Genomic DNA, 16,734 nt, shown 5'->3' with positions numbered 1-16,734 from the left:
GAGAATTCTCTTACTTGGTTCTTTCTGGTAAGGAGACCACATGTGGGGTATGTTTTTCCAAAATAACTTTTAGGAACTTAAATTCTTTTTTATAAGATTTTTCTGAAACATGCTTCACTGAAGAAACAAGCCTTCCAGTATTAAAAAAAATATTCGTCTCAGTAGATTCTAGAAGCATTCCTATGTACCACTCTCTATTAGTCACAGATTTTGTACTCACTTTTAACTGACACATTTGGTTTAAACATTTGAACATCTTGTTGTTCGCACCAGGAAGCTTGTAGAATCTTGGTTCCCCAATCAGGTATTGAACTTGGGCCCATAGCACTGATTACGCCAAGTCCTAACCACTGGACCACCAGAGAATTCCCTGAAGGTCACTTTTAAGTGTTTGGAAATTTTTACTATATATACACATTGATAATTGTTTTATGAAGTTTCAAATGAGAACTCTTCATTTGTAAGAATGAAGGATTCTTTATAAACAAAAGATTACTTGTGCTCTTATAAATTTTAGTTTGATACAGTAATAAGAACAAAATTCAAGTAATTGCTAGGACGTATGTGTAGAAGTTCAATGAGCCTTAAAACACACTGTCCTCTAAGCTCCATCCTGTAAAAAAAAATTATTTAATTACCATATGCACATAGAGACAGTGATGTTTAAGTCTGGAAAGACCTTTGTTATAGTGTAGTTTTATTAATTCATTTTACAGATGAAACTGAAAGTTGAGAGGGATGGTTATCTTATTAGGGTTACATGGCTTTTTATTAATTAGCAAACCTAAGATTAATATGTTTCTTTTTCCTTGAAAATAATTCCATTAATACAAATGACAGTTTATACTTCCTTTTTGAGGAGATATAGATTTCTTATGATTAGAAATAGTAACTTTGTAGAAATATGTATCTGTTGATTTCACTTTTCTTTGAAGGGGTGAATTTTGCTTTAAGCAGTTAAGTGAAATAGACATCTTGGTTATATGATAGACTAAAAACAGTTTTCAGTAGCAACAAAAAGTATTAGTGTTTGCAGATGTTTACCTTAAAAATGCATTATGTGGGTTTATGGTATTCCTTTATTGTCACTTGATGTTTTTATCTGCTTTGCTTTCTTGGCAGAAGAGGTAAAATTGCAATAAGAAAGCCAAGAATGACAGTCAAGTCATTCTTGTGGCTTTGGAGATATAGATTTAGTGTGATTTTCCTTATTACTCAAATCTATTTGTGTATAGTTTTATCCATATGTTTGACCAGTGTAGATAGTTATAATTTTTACACCAGTGTAGATAGTTATAATACACAGATACTTCCTTATGAAAATGTAAATGTTGCAGATGAACTAGAGCCTTTTGACTACAAACCCAAATCTTTTGATTTCCATCTTACTTCTTAAGTGACCACTGCCAAGCCTTTACTTTAGATGAAAATCTAGTACTTCCTATTTTAATCTGCTATAGAGCCAAGATCCTCAGTTACTTGAGCTTACTTGAAATATTCTAACTTTTTAAAAATAAAGTTTAATTATTTATTTAATTTTGACTGTACTGGGTCTTTCTTGCGGCCCCAAGCTTTCTCTAGTTGTGGCATATGTGGCCTGCTGGCTCTGGAGCATGTGGGCTAAATAGTTGCAGTGGCTTGCAGGCTTCGTTGCCCCATAGCTTATAGCATCTTAGTTCCCCAACCAGGGATTGAACCCCTGTCCCCTGCATTGAAAGGTGGTTTTTTTTTTTCCTAATTTTATTTTTAATTGGAGGATAATTACTTTACAATATTGTGGGGGTTTCTGCCATATATCAACGTGAATCACACACACACACACACACCCTTGAATCTCCTGGGAGGCAAATTCTTAACCACTGGACCCAGGAAGTCCTAAATGTTTTCACTATTAATTAAACTGCATCCTCTTGCATTTATTGTACCCTAGTTTCATCTGCTTATAGTTGTTAGAGAGTTGAGTACTTATACCTATCATCCAAGGCAAAAGCTACTTTTGTTACGAGTAGGTGGTTTTGTGTTTTGTTTGGTTTTGGTTTGGCTTTTTGCTTCTCATCAGATTTCTTACCTTAATTCATGAAGTTGTGCCAGGCTATTAGTTGCATTATATTTTCCTAGTCATTTGGTCCCACAGTTTTGTTGGATCTTCGAACAACTGTTTGCATTTGGAGAGGGATGCTTAGTAAGAAGCTTTAATTTTAATATATTTCAGTATTCCTTGCTGTTTTTTTTTTTTTTTTTTAAATTTTCAGTCCCCTAAAGAGCCTTTTCAGACTTTTCCCTCAATTCCCTCATATGAGAATTTAATGCTAGAGATTATTGTATGTCTATTTATTCCAATTCTTACTCCCTTTGGGGGTTTTATTGCCCCATTGAGAATGTGTGGCATAGATTCGATAAGCTTCTAGTCTGGCTGATTTAGATATGTCAAAACTGTATCTTGTGCTAAAGAAGTTAGCTGAAGTCCTAGTTATATCCTGAATTTTGAGGTAGAAGTAGCTTAATCTTGAAGAACTTTGGATGCTCCCCAGATCACTCCAAACAACTTTTTTAATGTAAAAATTGTTTGCTTTTTAAAAATAATACATCTGAGACATTAAAGGGTTTACATTTTTATAGTATAATGCTGTGTCCAACCTAGTTTATGGAAAAATCAGAATACAGCAGAAGGCAGTTTTTAACTTGGCCTATTAAGAATTTCTGCCATTAAGAGGAAGAATTTTTCTGTCTTAATTTATTCTTTCGTGTATATGGCCTTATGCTTCTTACAGTGTGAAGCCTCATTTTAGGTCAGGTGGTTCAGAACATTCAACAGAGGGCTCTGTGTCATTGGGGGATGGACCACTGACCAGATCTGGTTCAAGGAACTTTGCAACTGAACGACATAATCCTGCAGTAACAGGGCATCAGGAACAAAGCTACCTTCCAAAAGAGACTCCCACTTTGCAGATGGAACAGAATGGGGACTATGGCAGGGGCAGGTAAGGAAATATGGTAATAAATATGGAAATAATGTATATGAAAATTCTTTCATCATAATATGAATATTAGAAGTCCATGATCTAGTGATTTTTTAAAATTATTGGTATATAGTTATGCTAAAAATTTTTTTGTTCACGTACTATGGGTTACTAGTTTTTCATAATTAAGAAATTCAGAATCCCTATAAAGAATATAACTGAGTCAGAGGTTTATAAAAGTTATTCTGAAGTTCTTTACAGTTCACTAAGGAAAGATTACCTTAGAAAAATCTTAAGCCACCATAGTTTTAATTTCTGGCAACATGTGAACTGTGGGAATTGGGTTATATATTGCCTACCCTTCCTAAACAAACAAACTGAACCTAATATGCTTCTGATGTGGAGGGAGCACTGCTAGTGAAACAAGGGCCAGTTTACTTGGTGGTGGTGGTGGTGGTAGGTGAAGTTTTCCATATAGATCAGCTCCGGATCCCTTCAGAAGAATATAAATCTTTTAATAGTAAAGGAGATTTAGGAAGTATAGATACTTAAAACAGAAATTCACCCATCTTTGATAGAACATGCACATTTGAAGAAATTTAATGAGTTCTCCTTCCTCCCCCACCCCCACCCCTCACCCCCTTTCATCATTGTTAAAAGGAGAACTCTCTTCAGAGGTCGAAGGCGTCGGGAAGATGAAAGGATTCCAGTAAGTTTTTGTTTTTTTTTTTAACTTTTAATTATTACATGTGTTCAGGGTTTGTTTGTTTTTCTTGTATGATTTAGTATGGCATTGACTTCTGCTATATCTTTCCTCGATTTTGTTTTATTGGTTATAATATTGAGCAAAGATAATTACAGCCTGTTTTTGACCCTGTAATATCCACCATTACCACCACTCATCACCCTTAAAGCACACATGTAGATAGAGATTTGACGTGTATTGCTCACTTTTTTTTTTTTTAATTGCTGGAATGCCTAGGCTAGTCACGTGGTTTAAAATAAAATCCATGAAAATATTCCATGTAAAGTTTAATTATTGCTTTATTAATGGAGATTTAAGGAATTTCAATGTTTTAATCTTACAATGCTGTTACAAATAGTGCAGTGATAACCTTGTATAACTACCACTTCCTGTCTGTGCAATCATATCTGAAGGAGAATCCCTGGAGGTGAGATTTCTGAGTCACAGTTCAGTAAGTTACTGCGTGATGGCTTTCTATAGGGTTTGTGTCGATTTTCACTCAGTGAAGAAAGTTCCTATTTGTCCATAGCCTTACAAAGTATATGATTTTTTGCAAATCTAACATAGTACGTGGTTCACTTTTAAAGGTCTGTTGGGTGGTGTTGGAAATTATTACACTATTTATTAATTGTTACTTAGGGGCAGTTCTCTACCTATTGCTGATTTTTATATTTCCCACTTAAGATTTGTTTTAAAAATTTTTTTTATAGTTCTAGGCAGGTTTTTGAATCCTCACTTAGCTAGCTTCACATTACTCATATTTTTTGAGGATTGTTCATGGTGAACGTTTGCCGTCTCCTAACTGGTCAAAAGGAGTTGAGGAATAAAAATAGTGTAAGAAAGCATGGAGGTTTCAAGGAAACACTAGAATTTACATTTATATACATTTATATATGTGTGGAGGGTTTCCCTGGTAGCTCAGACGGTAAAGCGTCTGACTATAGTGTGGGAGACCTGGCTTCGATCCCTGGGTCGGGAAGATCCCCTGGAGAAGGAGATGGCAACTCACTCCAGTATTCTTGCCTGGAAAATCCCATGTACTTAGGAGCCTGGTAGGCTGCAGTCCATGGGGTCGCAAAGAGTCGGACACGACTGAATGACTTCATTTTCACTTTCATATATGTGTGGACTATAATGCTTTACATGCATAAGTAGTAAGTTAATATACATATATAATAGTATACTATATAGTGTTTATGTAATATACCTAAAAATATACAGATACTATATGTTTAAGCAGTGAAAAGCAGCCAACTTTCAAAGAAAAATAATTGCATTTTAACACAAAGAATAGTTCTTGGGGCAAACTGTGAACCCTTTAAAAGTGTGGTTGTATGCATTTACAGCTTTCTATACCATGGACAGCCTTGAGATTGTAAGGCAAGTTTTTAAGATACCGTTATAGCAGGCCATGTGAACCTTCAGGTGGCCCTGAACAATTGAGAGGAGAGTTAGGTTGGAGGTCTGTTCGATGTGTTGAAAACATCTGGATTGAGGATTGAAAGGAAAATAGGCAAACATGCTTTTCTGTAGAAAAGGCAGGGTGGGGGTGCCATCGTGCAGTGAGGAGATCTTAGCTAGAGGTGAAATTTAGAATTTATAGGCTTACTGGTAGTAATTACAGTTATAAGAATAGATAAGTTCATGCAGGGGACTCTGTGTAGACTGATTTTTAAAACAGCAAGAATGGAACCTTGAGGATCATGGTAGCTTTGGGGTTGAAAAATGAATTATTTCATTTTGTTTGAAGTATCCAAGAGAAATCCAAGTGAAGATAGCTAATAGCCAAATGGACATCTGGGTTTCGGGCAAAGATCTGCTCTGAAAACATTTAAAAGTATACAACCTAGTAATTTTTGCTAAATTTTCAGAGTTGTGCAACCAAAAATTTTCCAAAAAGTGAAAATGATTGTTTTTAGAGTTGTTTGCACGTAGGTAGTAGTTGAAGCTGTGAATAATGGGTATCACACAGGGAGAGTTTCTGAAGGCAGTAGGAGTAGTAGTAATACAGAAGACAAAAACCTTCCAAAGAAGTTGACGGGGAAAGACGAGCACATGCTTGTCAGACCTGAGAATGAAGAGACAGTATCAGAAGCTAAAGGGAGAATGAGCTCCCACAGGAAAGAATGTTTGTTCTAGTGAGGTCAGTGGGGGAAACCTCAGATTTTGTATTGTGTAAGGTATTGGTGACTTGTCAAAGCAGTTTTAGTGGTGTGGTAAATACAGAGGTGAGGGAGTGGAGGAGAAAATATAATATGTGAAAGGTTTGTCTGAGAATATAGAGAATGGTAGAATTAAGAAAGATAAGATTCTTAAGGAAAGATAATGTTTTCTCTTGAGACTATGGAAGGAGAAAAGATGCTGGCAAATCTAGATAGTGTAGGGTTTTCTGTTGTTACGGGAGAGGGTATAGAAAATTTAGAAAGCAAAGAATAGTGGAGATTGATTAGAAGGTTTAAGGAAAGTGGCAAAGTTTGCAAAGGAACCAAGAGAAGAAGCTGACTAAGGATAAACTGGACCGATAAATTACTAATTAGAGCTCAACTAAGATGAGAATCCAAGAATTTATAGAGGAACAGTTCCGTTCATTCGGTTGCAATTTTGTTTGTTTCTACAGCTTTCAGCTTCTGTGGTACAGGGTTAAGGAATGAAATAGACACGTAACCTGTTTTTTGACTTGTGTCTTTTAGAGGCCCCATCCTTCAACAGCTGAAGCAAAAGTTCCCACACCAAAGTTTGACTTACTAGCCTCAAATTTTCCTCCTTTACCTGGAAGTTCATCAAGAACTCCAGGTGAACTTGTTTTGGAGAGCAGGATGTCTGATGTTGTTAAGGGTGTCTGCAAAGAAAAGGTAAACACTGAAGCATCGATCTGTATCTTATGGGACCAATTTTTGCCTTTGTTTTCAGGGTTATTATTAGAATTTTATTTGTGTTCAGTGCTTACTTCTTCCAGAGTGTTTAATTCATGAGGTTTTCGGCATAATTTGAGTATTATGCAAAGATTTGTGTTAAAGCTACACAAGGTCAATAAAATGTTTCTTCATATTTGCATGTCTTTGTATCAGTCAACCCAGCTTGGTAGAACTAATTAATGCAAGCTGAATGGAAAGTGTTGTTTCAACTTGTGTCATTTCCAATTAACTGATAATGCGAGTGAATTCTAAGCTACTTTGGTAAACTCAGTCTTTCAAAAAAATGGAGAGTTGATGTCAAAAGCTTGGGATAACCCATCCTACAATATTTTTGAGTGTAGACCTCTGTATGCTAAATCTTCATGCCCCACAAATTTTTCTCATTTTCTACCTTTTGTTTCTAACTCAGTTTTATTTATAAGAGTATATGTACATAGTATATCTGGGCTTATAAAGAAAAATAGTGTCCCTTGAATCCACTTTCAACTCTAGCTTTTTCTCCTCACATTTATCCTTGTATTTCTAATTTAACATGTTTATACTGCTACTTCTTGACTATTCAGGTTTAGGTGTTGTCTATTAACTTTACACTCTAGAAGCTAAGGGTTTAACTCTCTTAAACCCATGTACTTTATCCTCCCAGTGTATTGTACTTCATCATATCTATGATGCCATCAGCCAAAGGATGCCCCGTTATTTTGGTATCACTAAGAAAGTAAAGACACTGCCAGTTAGTAGGTCATGCCATCATTTATGAGTTGTATCTCAATGTTGCATCTTTTTTTTTCTCCCATAACTGAGCCTCATAGCATACTGTTATTATGTCTCCTTTATTATACTCTGCCCACCTGTGTTCCTGGGACTTCACCATCATCCTAAGAATCCTCTTTGGTGGATCCCTTCTTCTTACTCTTGTTTGACTTTCCCATTTTATGGTCAGTCAGATCTTCCTAGGCTTCCTTTATGAGAGGTTTTTAGTATAAATTTTTTGAGATCTTGCATTCTAAAAGTGTTTTTTGGTTCTCATGCTTGACCAGTAGATTTTCTCTGTGTTATTAGAAATTGTTTTCCCTCAGAATTTTTAAGGTATTTTACAGTCTTTTTTTAATTATGTAATTCTGTTATTTTGTAGTTGTTTAAATGGTGAGGAATCTGCCTGCAATGCAGGAGACCCGGGTTCGATCCCTGGAGAAGGAAATGGCAATCCACTTCCAATATTCTTGCCTGGAGAATTCCATGGACAAAGGAGCCTGGTGGGCTACAGTCCATGGGGTCACAGAGAATCAAAGACAACTGAGCAACTAAACTAACACTGACTTTGACTCACTGATTCTAAGATAGATTTTTTTTTTTAAAAAAACATTTTCACCTTTGAAAATCAGGCTGTCTTATAATTAAAATCTTTTGTAGTTTTAGTGGCAGTGTTTTTTCTTAGTAGTATATAAACTAATCGGTATGTTTTACTGTTGATGGCTTCTCAAATTTGGTGAGGTATGATACATAGAGGTGTTGGTTCCCTGGTGGTATTAGCGGTAAAGAACCTGTCTGCCAGTTCAGGAGACACAAGAGACTCGGATTTGATCCCTGGGTCAGGAAGATCCCCTGGAGAAGGAAATGGCAACCTGCTCCAGTATTCTTGCCTGGAGAATCCCATGGACAGAGGAGCCTGGTGGGCTACAGTCCATGAGATGACAAAGAGTTGGACATGACTGAGTATGCACACATCTCATTTCAGGGGTGTGTTGGAGACATCTCATCAGAAATTGCTACATGACTGCTCTGCTCAAAAAATCTAATTCCAGTGACACACAGACACATTTTTTAAGAATAATAATAAAGTGTACTTCTTGTAATTCTAACCCACAAATTGAGATAAACACAATATTGATACTGGACCTTGTATGTTAGATCTCTGATTTTCTTGTTTGGCTTTTCTAATTTTTGTCTTTTACTTGTCTATATTTTCTACAAAGTTTTTCCTGAATGTTACCTTTAAAACCTGTTGTGAAATTTTAAAAAATTTTAATCCCATATCCCTAAAAATGTGTTGAAATTTTATTTTGTCAGTAGATTTTAATTTTTTTTTTAAATTTTAATTTCTTAGGGGTCTTTCTGGTTTTTCTTTTTTTATACTTGTAGTAAAATACATGTAACATAAAATTTATCATCTTAACCATGATAAATGTGTCGCTCACATTCCGCTCTTCCCTTAGCCCCTGGCAACCACCATCATGCTTTGTATCTATGAATTTGACTATTCTAGGTACCTCATATACGTGAAATCAAACAATAATTGTCTTTTTGTGACTGACTTATTTCACTTAGCATAATGTCCTCACGGACCATTCTTTGTTTTAGTGTGTATCAGTACTTCATTCCTTCTACTGTGCAGTGATATTCGATTGGATAGATACATACCACATTTGTTCATCCACTCACCAGCTGAATGTTTAGCTTGGTCACTTTTTGGCTATTATGAATAGTGGACTGTATTATGAACTGTGAACATTTGTATTCAAATTTTTATATAGACATATGTTTTCTCTTGGATTTTTAACTGAATAGAATTGCTCGGTCATATGGTAGCTCTATATGTAACTTTTTGAGAAGTTGCCAGACTGTTTTAACAGAGCGGCTGCATATTTTACATTTCCATCCTCAATGTTTGAGAATCCCAATATCTACATACGACCACTAACATTTGTTACTGTCTATCTTACTGATTATAGCTATCCTAGTGAGTGTGAAGTGGTTTCTCATTGTAGTTTTGATTTGCATTTCCCTGTTGGATAATTATGTCAAGCTTTTCATGCATGTTCTTATTGGCCATGGTTATCGTCCTTGGAGAAGTATATAAATTCAATTTTGAAATATGTTTCCACTTTAAGGATAATGAAGAATTCAGAGTTAGCTGCCCAGTGCCTGCAGAGGATGGACAGACAGACTGCACCTCTGGCCAGCAACTCAGTATGAGCCCCAGCCCCCCATGTACAGCTGAGCTTTCTGCATTAAGGTACACGTTTCAATGTAGATGATCTTTCACATTTAGATTACTTTTGCATCCGGTCATTTGCTCAGCTGTTCTTTGTGCTATATTCTAAGCCTAATGTCAATTTCTTTTTTCGGTAGCACAACTCAGCCTGAAAAGGATCTAGTAGAGGATTCCACTGTTCAGAAGGATGTTCCCAGCCAGCCTACAGTACCAGTTTCTTCCCCGAGTACTGCAAAGCCATCGAGAACAAATACTGCTTCTCCATGTAATAGTAACATAAGTGCGGCTGTAGCCATGGCCCTGCAGGTAACGTGGTACATTTAGCTTATGTGAGAATAAAACAATAGGTTAAATAATGAGAAATTTTATTTTTCATAGAACTCTACTAGAGCAGAGTCATTTGGAAATAGCCCAAACTGGGGCTGGCTGCCTGCATCAAAAAAGAGTTTAAAGTCATTCTGAAGAAAAGGGAAATTTTAGCCTTGTTGAGGGAGTGAAGAAATTACTGTTATTATTTCCAATCATTATGGTTAAGTGACGCTTACTTTTCTTGGTAACTGTCTTTTTTGGCTTTGAACCTCTTGAAATTCTTTCTGTATGATGCTTAACAAATCTATGAAACCCTTGAGGGGCCACTGCCATCTTTATTAAGTTTCCAGAATCATCCCTATAAATTTGAAAAATACAGAAATGCAGAGAGGAGGGGAAGAACCCACAGAATTTAGCCATAAGTCTTTCATTTATTGATATAACTGTCCATTTTTGGTACAGTTCTTTCTTTTTTCTAGGTTAAGAACATTTTACCTTGTCATTTAATAACAAAAGTAATAATAGAATAGCAGCTGCCAGTTTTTAGATTTATTCTTTATGCTGGGACCAGGACTGCAGTCTTTTTGCATGCTTTGGCCCATTCTCACAGCATCCCTGTTCTCCTCCTTTTCAGATGAGGTAGTTAAGACTTTATCATTATTGGTTTCCAGATGCTCTGCTGAGATTTTTTGGTCTCTCTCAGGATTCTTAGCCAGGGAGGAGAGAATGGAACCATTGCATTTCATCATCATTATTAATTTAATCTGTTTTTCCTTGTTAGACACTTAAAGTTTCCAGTTTTTTGCATCACTATAAACAGTCCTGACTTGTACATCCTTCAAATAAATATCTCAAGTGAAATTATGGTATCATACGTAAATTGCTAGGACTTTTTAATTATATTCAAAAAAATTTTTTAATTGTACCAATACACCAAATACACTTTAATAGCAATTTGTATGAGATTGCGTATTTCCCTTTCCTTACTGATTTCTTGTGGTTGACACTATTCTTTTCGAACTTTATCACTTAGAGTATATGTACCATAAATGTTTTTGTTTCTCTACTTCAAAGGAACCTCGAAAGCTCAGTTATGCTGAAGTGTGCCAGAAGCCCCCTAAAGAGCCAGCTCCAGCTCTTGCGCAGCCACTGAGAGAACTGCGCTCCAATGCAGTATCTCCCACCAAAAATGAAGAGAATGGAGCTCCTGAGAAGTCCTTTGAGAAACAACATGAGAAGCCAGAAACAAGGGCTAGTAAGGATTACTCTGGCTTCCGAGGCAATGCCATTCCCAGGGGAGCAGCTGGAAAAATCAGGGAACAGAGACGCCAGTTTGGCCATAGGTCTATACCTCAGGGAGTGACTCGACGTAATGGCAAAGAGCAATATGTGCCACCCAGATCACCAAAGTAAAAAACAAAACAAAAACTATTCAAAACCTTCTCTCTCTTCCCATTAAACTTGAGCCGTGGCTATACTGAACTGTTTTGGAGGGGAGGGGGTGGCCAGGAAGGAAGCAAGAGAAAGTACATCCTTAAATCATTACGGATTTTGGAGTTGTGAGCAGTAGAATCCCAAAATTCATCTCTAAAGTGATTTTAAAATGCTGGAGGATTCCAATCAGTATAAATATATATATATATATGTATACATATATAAAAATATAATTTTTCTATTTTTGTTTTTGATTTTAATTTGCAGAGATCTTCTGCGTGGAATCAATTTTGAGGGTTCAGATTTAGCTTGGGAAAAAAACATATTACACATCCTTCAGTAGGAGATGAGGGAGTGAGAGAAAATATTTTTTGAAGAAGCATTTCTGTAAAATTAGAAATTAATTTTTTTAATCTATTTAAAGTTTGGCTTGGAGAATGCCATTTCTGCCTATATGGCCTTGTGTTGCAAAACAGATCAGTGGCTGGGGTGCCTGTTGTGGTGTGAGTGTGTGCAAGTGTGATTGAAGCCAAATCTGTTGTCATGTTAGTAAATGATTTGAAAACTGAATGTAATACTTGAGTAGATTTTTTTCCAGTTTGAAATTTAGTCTGTCTTTTCAACCTTACTAATATTTCATTCAACAAGCTGTTAAACTCTGATTGTACTTAGAGATATGACTACCAATCAGTTTGAAATTCAAGGAAAGAATGGGGGTTATTAAAAAAAAACTGCAATTTTGTTGTAGATCTGAGTCCCTGGATCAAATGGAGTGCAGAGGTTTAAGCAGCCCTGTGATTCTCCCCAGCCCTCCTAAAATAGGAAACAGTTTTCTTTTGTTAACTTCATTTGTTACTCTCAGTTCTTTGACTACCCACCCCCAAAAGCAAAAAATAACCAACCAACTACAGAATTGTATGTTTCTAACTGCCTTGATCAGTCTAGTCAAATCATAACTGTTCTAAATTTCTGACTTGAACATTGAAGTATTTTACTCTTCTGGTCGTGTATTTAGAACTTAGATCCCAGAATGGTAGGGCAGACTGACCCTACAATAATTTATTTGTTAGTGTTAAAGATGAAATATTGTAGCCAACTCTTAAAGTGTTAAATAGTGTAGACATTAAAAGAAATTTCTTTTAAAAGGCTTAATTTGGGGACAACTTTTTTCTGTTTACAATGTATTTATCACCTCCTTTCTTTCTCTTTCTCAAAAAAAAAAAAAAAAAAGACAAGTTTGGAATTCACAGAAACAGAGCCAGCAAGTCACAAAATTTTTGAGTTAATGAGTTAGAAAGATAATTAAAATTAACATAATTTCTCAGTGAATAAAGTTGTAACTCTTATATGAAATAGGCAAGTTTACATGCTGGTGTTTAGAAAATGGCTAAAAAATCAAAAAACATGTTGCATTAATCTGTTTTAAGTCATACCATTTTCAGAGTTCTGTGTTTTCTCTTTAGGGATAGTTTGTGATAGTAATAACTGTCCCTTATGTTAGTGAATTACATTTGTACAAACTGAAACTGTAAATTGTGAACACTGGAAAGCACCATTGTGACATAGAATAAACATCTTAGTAATATATTAAAATGAATGTAAATGGAGGTTAAAATTACATTACTGTGAAACTCATCTTCCAACTCTAAGTTAAGCTTTGGAGATTTGTATTAGTAGGTAATTGTTCAGAGCTTTGAAAACACTGCACATTTCTGTACAATCCAGAATTATCACTTCTTTGTAACTTATTATTCAGCTTGGCAATTGCTTTTGATTTGGTGGATTGATAACATGATATAATATATTTAAGCAGTTCGAAGCTATTCATTTCTACACACTATTTTCTACTAAATGAAACATACAATAAAACTACCTGTGTTGAAATTTGGGGGAAGTTTAGGTCCTTTAAAGAAAAAAATAAGTATTAAATAATCATTGACTACATCTATGATAAAAGTGCTTATTTTGGTTTACTTAGATAATGCTGCAGCTGGTGGAATGATAAGCATTTAAAGTGTTAACACTCTGTGAATGCATTGGATTTAAGAGAATAAACATTTTATAAAAATCACTTGGTAAGGATTATAAACTTAATTATTGCACTTAGATGAAACTTTTTTTTTTTTTACAATGTGTCACAGAAATAGGCCTTTATTATTTGTATCCTTGTGTGTCTTACTGTTAGTCTACCTAACTTCTGAAAACTAAAGGTTTTAATTGATACACAAGAAAAAAGAGTTCTTCTTTAAGAAAGCAAGTGTGTTCTTGCTTTTTCCAAGAATGTTATTGAAAGTAGAAATTTAAAAACATGACCATTTTAAAATTTCTTATTAAATACAGTGTTTTAACTTAATTTGCCTCATTACAGCTAATAGTTTCCATTTTGATGGGATATATAGGGAAGAATAATGTGTGTGTGTGTGTGTGTATATAATATATATATTCACAGTATGTATTTAGCATTTATTTTATTACATCAGATTTAAGGTCTGTATCTAAGTGATACCTGTGAGTTGTATGAAACTGATGGTTTTTTTGTCCAGCGTTACTCTGTAAACTGATGAGGGTTGGGCGTTCATTGTAGTTTAACTATTTATTTGGTTCTTTAGAAGGCAGAATTTAAATGTCTAGAGTTTCTCTTCATTCTTATGACTTAACACTTGCTTGGGTTGTTGGAGGGTAAAAGTAGATACAAACGATAATTGAGTGTGTGGTACAGTGATGATCTGCTATATATAGTTTTTAAGGTATGAGGAGCAGAGTTAATACAAGTTCATCACCTTGCACTTCATAAAGAAGCTATATAGAGACATGGCAAAATCTGCCTCCATTTTCTATCCAGATAATTAAGATTTTCATGTTATGTAGGCCTGTCTTTGAGTAATTTCATTTTTGCAAATACACTGGCATTTAAAGGAATGATCCATCTAAATCTTTTTCAACTGGATTTTAGAAGAAGATATGATTTTTCAGTGATATGGTTTTATTGTTATCATCATATGTGTTCAATTTGCATGTGATCAAATGACATGCAGATTTATTTATTTTGGGTTCCTAAAAATTAAGGTAGCTTGAATATTGTTTTACATTCCTTTTTCTTTTTTAAATAACCAGGATGGCTTTGGAGAAGGCTTCATGATGGAGTATTAGCATCTGCTGGAGCAGAGAATAGTATTTAAAAGTCGCTGAACACTTTCTGAAGTTTTATTAGTTGTGACATTAATATGTAATCTTTTGGCTTAAATGTCCACTGGTTTTTTACTTTGACACCGTTAAACAGTACTGGGGTTAGGTCTCTGATATATATGTTGGCCATGTATATTAACCATATTTTTAAAGTACTGTTTTTTTTTTGTTTTTACAGAAAAGGTAAAATGTGAAAGTATGTTCCTTTTGAGGGATTTTTATAAATTCTTAACTACAATTTATGGGGTTCTTTCATAACTTTTTACATTTCTTTACAATTTGGTGGCCATTAATTTAACCTAGGGCTTTTGGTGTACGCTAATTTAGCTAGTCGGAGATTTCAAGAAGAAACATAGACATTTCAGTCCTCATTAAATGAGAAATTTTAAGAAGTTGAAAGAGAATTTGTTTTCAAGTTGGGAGTGTATTTTCTTTTAAAATCCACCTGATTGTTAGTTTCAATTTTATTTTTAAAAGCTGTAAATTGTTAGTAGACGGTTCCTAAAAGTACAAGTGAGATATCAATAAGGCTTTGTATAAAATGGTTTTATTTTCAATTATGCAGCACAAAATACTGATTAGTATAAGAAACAATCTGCTCATTATTGGGTTTTGTTTTTTTGTTTTTTTTCCTGATTCACGTGTCCTTTGAGTGACATCTCGTAAATGTTTGGGCTTAGGAGTCAGAACCAGTTATCTGGCTTCTCTTGTTCATTGCTTAGGTTTGTTCTTGTTGTCCAAACTGCCCCCCGATGCCCCCCGACATGTGACACATGCTCATGCATATTATGTTAAAATGAGTACATCCTTGTATTTGTATTTTTGTTTTCAACATTGCCAAGGTGCTATCGGAAATTAAAGTAACACAAAATTAGAAAAATAAAATTATTAAAAAGCAGGACTGGTTTCCTTTTCTCCAGGTGGCTTATATCTAATGACTGCTTGTATTTACTTTCTGATTACTTTTTATGTTGCCCACTCTAGTTCTATTCTGAGTTCAGCTGTGGTTTTTTGTGTGAGGGGGTGGGAGAGCTTGAAGTGGATTGTGTTACTTCATCTGCAAAGTGAGAGAGTAAAAAGCTAGAATATTCAGCTCTGTGATTCTGGGGTTTTATTCTTTTAGTGTCAGAAGCAGTTATTGAAGGGGAGAAGAATCATAAGGCAATATATATCTTTTTGCCTTCATGGGTCAGATAATGGCCTGACTTCAGTATGTTAAGCTCTGGACCTTTAAACTTCTATTTTGAAAAGAAAGCCTTTACTTTACCTTTACTTTTTCAACCACCTCTTTGCTTTGAGTACAAACAGTATGAGTCTTAATTTTTTTTTTAATCTATGATAATGGCAAAAATGGAAAAACTGATTAATCTGTGGCTTTTTCAAATAGCTGATATCTGTAAATTAATGATAGCTCAACTTTTATTTAATACAGTATTGCTATAAAGCCCTTGAGTGTTACATAGCTGTTATGCCACAGTTCTTGAATTGTCTAGCTATAATGAACTTTTTAATAGTAGAAATCAAGGTCTTTTAAATATAGGCTAATGGGGTCGCAAAGAGTCGGACATGACTGAGTGACTGAACTGAACTGAATTTGAAATTAAATATTCTAATCCTCATATTCAGAAATTTTTATTCAACCAAGTTAATGTAAGTTTATAAATAATATATATAATAACATTTAATGTGAACATTCACTCTGATAGTTACTTAGCTCAGTAATATTGTCCTTGCAATAGCTAAAACCTTTATTTTGCTAATGAACATTTATCTTAATGAAGTTAGCTGTTATCAGTGAGCAAAATCATCCCAGTAATAACAGATTTACAGGGGTAACATGCTAACAAAGCATTAGGGCTTCCTATCAGGTGTTTTGAGTTTATTTGGCCAAGAGAGGAGATGCATAACTTTTTCTTCTTTACCATATCAGGAACAGAGTATAATTGTGTATTATTTTTGGTGGACTAATGCCCAATTGATAAACTTAATTATCTAGGCTTTTCAGTTGTTTTAAAAGTGCCTTTGTCGAAAGATTCTCATCACTGAGATAACCTTACATATGCCTTGTTAGAAAATGTTAGCGGAGTATTGTATGTCTCCCAAGTTTAAATTTCAGTTTTATGCGTAGAAGTTGTTATAAAAAGTTTTAACATTTACTACTAAAGGATTGTGAGTTTCCTTTAAAATTTTTGG

At 34.8% G+C, this 16,734-nt stretch overlaps 1 protein-coding gene across 5 annotated transcripts in view; it reads left to right on the top strand.

Annotated features, from left to right (window-relative positions):
• Positions 1 to 14,452, top strand: part of LARP4 (La ribonucleoprotein 4) — a 72,001-nt gene extending 57,549 nt beyond the window's left edge. For 4 of the 5 annotated variants that reach the window (XM_055394300.2, XM_055394299.2, XM_088836920.1 and 1 more), the window contains 6 exons: positions 2,772 to 2,981; positions 3,621 to 3,669; positions 6,396 to 6,557; positions 9,509 to 9,633; positions 9,750 to 9,918; positions 10,996 to 14,452. In XM_055394300.2, coding sequence (XP_055250275.2) covers positions 2,772 to 2,981; positions 3,621 to 3,669; positions 6,396 to 6,557; positions 9,509 to 9,633; positions 9,750 to 9,918; positions 10,996 to 11,334 — 1,054 coding nt within the window. In that variant the 3' untranslated portion in view covers positions 11,335 to 14,452. The remainder of the gene's footprint in view (positions 1 to 2,771; positions 2,982 to 3,620; positions 3,670 to 6,395; positions 6,558 to 9,508; positions 9,634 to 9,749; positions 9,919 to 10,995) is intronic. The other variant, XM_055394301.2, reaches the window with a different exon arrangement.
• The last annotated feature ends 2,282 nt before the right edge of the window (positions 14,453 to 16,734 follow it).

This window comes from Moschus berezovskii, chromosome 6 (assembly GCF_049115385.1).
Source record: "Moschus berezovskii isolate FMDL1 chromosome 6, NW_MosBer_1.0, whole genome shotgun sequence".
In the NCBI taxonomy this organism is placed as follows: Eukaryota; Metazoa; Chordata; class Mammalia; order Artiodactyla; family Moschidae; genus Moschus; species Moschus berezovskii.
The sequence above is the reverse complement of the archived record's forward strand: the minus strand, read 5'-3'. Positions and strand labels throughout refer to the sequence as shown.